The sequence below is a fragment of the Geospiza fortis genome, unplaced genomic scaffold (assembly GCF_000277835.1).
Source record: "Geospiza fortis unplaced genomic scaffold, GeoFor_1.0 scaffold458, whole genome shotgun sequence".
NCBI classification, from domain to species: domain Eukaryota; kingdom Metazoa; phylum Chordata; class Aves; order Passeriformes; family Thraupidae; genus Geospiza; species Geospiza fortis.
In genome coordinates, this window is record NW_005054742.1 from 7,223 (window position 1) to 10,772 (window position 3,550).

Below are 3,550 nucleotides of genomic sequence, written 5' to 3' on the forward strand. Positions count from 1 at the left end.
GGATGGATGGATGGATGGATGGATGGTAGGATGGATGGATGGATGGATGGGGGGCACCCTGTGGCAGCAGAACAAGGTTGGGGGGATGTTCTGAGCAGCCACTTGTGCCCCACAAAGCTCCCAACCCCTCAGATGCTCCGGTGCCACTCTGGGATGCCCGTCAGGGAATGGGCAGCTGCCCCCTCCAGCTCCCAGCCTGACCATCACTGGCTGGAGAAGGGACATCCAGGTGGGGAATATCCCTGCAGGAATGGGGACAGAGGTGGGACCTGCAGCAACCCCCAGGGTGCACGTGGAAGGAGGAAGAGGAGGCGGAAGCAATGAACTCCCTGGACCCTCCAGGTCACATCCAGGCTCCTCCATTCCAGCTTCATTCCTTCTCCCTCACAAAAAATCCACACTCTGAGGCAGAGCCAGGGCAAAGCCTGGGAAGGGGTGGGATGGGAAGGCAGGAACCACCCCTGTGGCAGCAGGAGCAGCCCCAGGGACATTGACCTGTGGTCCTCAGCATCGGAGGGTGCCGGATCTGGGATGGAGGTGTCAGCCAGGACGTTCTCCTGGACTGCTTCTTCCCAGCTTTTCTCTCCTCTTCTTTCCTGGGCCGTAGGGCCATCCTGCACAGGATGAGCCAGGTCCTGCTCTCCTGCAGGTTTTGACTTTGCAACTCCAAGAAAATTAACCCAAAAGTGCCTTTTGAACCTGTAGGAATCCCAACTCCCCCATTGGGTGGATGCAGAGACTGGGGGGCCTTGCATCACCCTGGGGTTGCCCTTCCCGATTTTAACAATCTTGGCCTCATTTTTCCTTTTTTTCCCTTTTTTTTCTTGCTGACACCTCCTCAGAGCCTGGCCCTGGTGGGTTATTATTGCTTGTGCAGAAGTGTCCCCAGGCACCCACATTGGCAGATGCTGGATCTTAAATCCACGGATGAAAAGCTCTCAAGGCACATCTGTGCCCGGGAGGGGGGGGTCTGTCTTTACCAAGGGGCTGGGGGACCCCCCAGCTTGGCACAACTTCCCCAGTCCTGCATCGCCCCGGAAGACATTTCTCTTGGAAATTAATTTAAAAACAAACAAACAAAAAAATAACCTGACCAAAACCCCCACCAACAACAAGAAAAGAACCACAAACAACTACCAGGAAGGTTGTCTGAAGAGTCCCTTACAAAAAAAAAGGGAAAGGGTGGGGGGAAAACAGGAAGCATTTTTCTCCCAGGCCCAAACACTGCTGATCTTTTGGCTCAAGAAATGCATAGTTGGTAGCAAAAACCTCGCTACATCAGGAGCCCCTGGGACAGCCCCTGAGCCCTGAGGGCTCTCCACAGGGCTGGGACATCGAGGTCATCCCTCCCCGACCCTGAGGTCCCCACAGTTCTCACCCTGCTGGCCTGTGGCACCTCTGTCTCCAGCCATGTCCCAGCACAGCGAGGTCACTCTGCCAGCTCTGGGACACGGCCAGTGCTCCCACAGCCCTCCCAGCCCTCCCAGCCTGGGGCTGGGCCACAGAAAATGGTTCTCCTCTGGGAGAGGCTCAGATCATCTTCATGTTGAACTTCCTGGCCCCTCCCTGGCCGGTGGTGGTGGTGGGACCATCCACCTTGCGGAAGGAATATTCCACGGAGAAGTTGTTCTTGTGCTGCCCCCGGCCGCGGCTCCAGACGAAGAGCAGGAGGAAGCAGAAGAGCACCACGCCCAGGAAGGTGATGCAGCCCATGGCCGTGGAAACCAGGATGGTCTTGAGGTCCAAGGTGAACTTCAAGAAGACCTGGGTGTTGTTGTGGAAGGTGTCGTTGAAGTCGCTGAGGTACAAAGTCCGGTTGGCGTGGTGGGCGCCCTCGGCCGGGCGCCCCTTGACCGTCAGCGTGGCGAAGTAGGTGTCATTGCCACCGGCATTGCTGGCAATGCAGATGTAGGTGCCACTGTCCTGCACCTGGGCAAAACGGATTTCCAGGGTGCCCCCGGGCAGCACCGTGGCCCGGCCCGTGCTGCGGGTGGTGATCATGCGGTGCTGGGGGGACACCCAGGCGATGGAGGGGTCGGGCTCCCCATCAGCGCGGCACAGGAAGGACACGGACTGTCCCTCCCGCGCCGTCACGTGCTGCAGCTTCCGATCCCGGATCTTGGGCTTCTGGCAGGTGAAGTACTCGAAGAGCACCGAGTCCGGGAAGTCACGCAGGGCGTTGCCCTGGATTTCGGGTGGGGAGGAGCACATGGGCTGCTGCCCATCGAAGTTGAGCGTCTTGCGCCGCTGCAGGATCCAGAGGAGCCGGCAGTCGCAGGCCAGGGGGTTCCTGTCCACCCGCAGCGTCTCCAGCGTGTTGACCGAGTGGAAGGTGCTCTCCTCCAGCGTGGACAGGAAGTTGCTGGAGAGGTTGAGCAGCCGGATCTGTCTCAGGCCGGAGAAAGCCTGTGGCTCCACGGACACCAGCAGAGCGCCCACGATATGGAGCTCCTGGAGCCGGATGAGGTCTTTGAAGGAGCCCTTCAGCACAGTGCTAATGGGGTTGTAGGACAGGTTGAGGTACCGCAGGTACACCAAGTTCCTCAAGGCAGCGGCGGGCACGGCTGTGATGTTGGTGTAGGTGATGGAGAGCGAGGTGAGGTTCAGGCCCTGGAAGCTGGTGGGGGACACCTCCTCCAGCAGTGGCCAGTTGTCGATCTCCAGCTGCAGGAGGTTGTAGAGCTTCTTGAAGTTCTGGTCCTCCAGTGCAGAGATGCTGAGGTGCCGGAGCCGCAGCACCTCCAGGTTCTGGAGGTAGGACAGCGACTCGGCCGAGATGGAGGTCAGGTTACACTTCTCAATGGTCAGCTGCTCCAGGCCCAGCAGCCCCGAGAAGGCGCGCTGGGAGATGTACACCAGGTCGTTGTCACCCACCTCCAGGCTCTTCAGGTTGCGCAGGTCCTGGAACATGTAGTCAAGCAGGATGACCAGCTTGTTCTCGCTGATGTCCAGCAGGGTCAGGTTGCTCAGCTTGGTGAAGACCCCCGGGGGGATGAGCTTGAGCTGGTTCCCCCGCAGCCGCAGGGTCTGCAGGTTGAACAGGTTGCTGAAGGCGCCGGGCTCCACATTGGAGATGATGTTCTCGCTGAAATCCAGCTCCTCCAGCAGCGGGTAGGGGGCCAGGTCGCCGGGGTTGAGGCAGCGGATGCGGTTCTTGTTGAGCTCCAGCACGCGTGTCTCGCTGGGGATGCCCTCGGGGATGGCGGTGAGGCGGCGGCGGTGGCACAGCACCGAGCGCAGCTGCGGGGCGCACTCGCAGCGCGCGGGGCACGCGCCCGCCCGCGGGGACAGCAGCAGGGCCAGCAGCGGGAGCCACCATCTCATGGTGTGGGGCATGGTCTAGGGGCTCACTGCCACTCTGCCATGTGCCTGTGACAAGAGAGAGAGCAGAGTCAGCAGGGACAAGGTCGTACCCTGTGACCGTGTTCACAGGGGTTCTTGGATGAGGGAAGAGATGAGGATCTGACTCCATGTTTCAGAAGGCTTGATTTATTATTTTATGATATATATTACACTAAAACTATACTAAAAGAATAGAAGAAAAGGTTTC

General features: G+C 59.2%; 1 protein-coding gene across 2 annotated transcripts in view; it reads right to left on the bottom strand.

Annotated features, from left to right (window-relative positions):
* Nucleotides 1–6: 6 nt before the first annotated feature.
* The window catches only part of LINGO3 (leucine rich repeat and Ig domain containing 3), a 20,164-nt gene continuing 16,620 nt past the window's right edge, over nucleotides 7–3,550 (bottom strand). The window contains exons 2-3 of one of the 2 annotated variants that reach the window (XM_031065356.1): nucleotides 2,789–3,369; nucleotides 7–2,608 (exon numbers count right to left, since the gene is read on the bottom strand). In XM_031065356.1, coding sequence (XP_030921216.1) covers nucleotides 1,531–2,608; nucleotides 2,789–3,336 — 1,626 coding nt within the window. In that variant the 5' untranslated portion in view covers nucleotides 3,337–3,369 and the 3' untranslated portion in view covers nucleotides 7–1,530. Of the gene's footprint in view, nucleotides 3,370–3,550 lie in introns of both variants that reach the window. The other variant, XM_005431048.2, reaches the window with a different exon arrangement.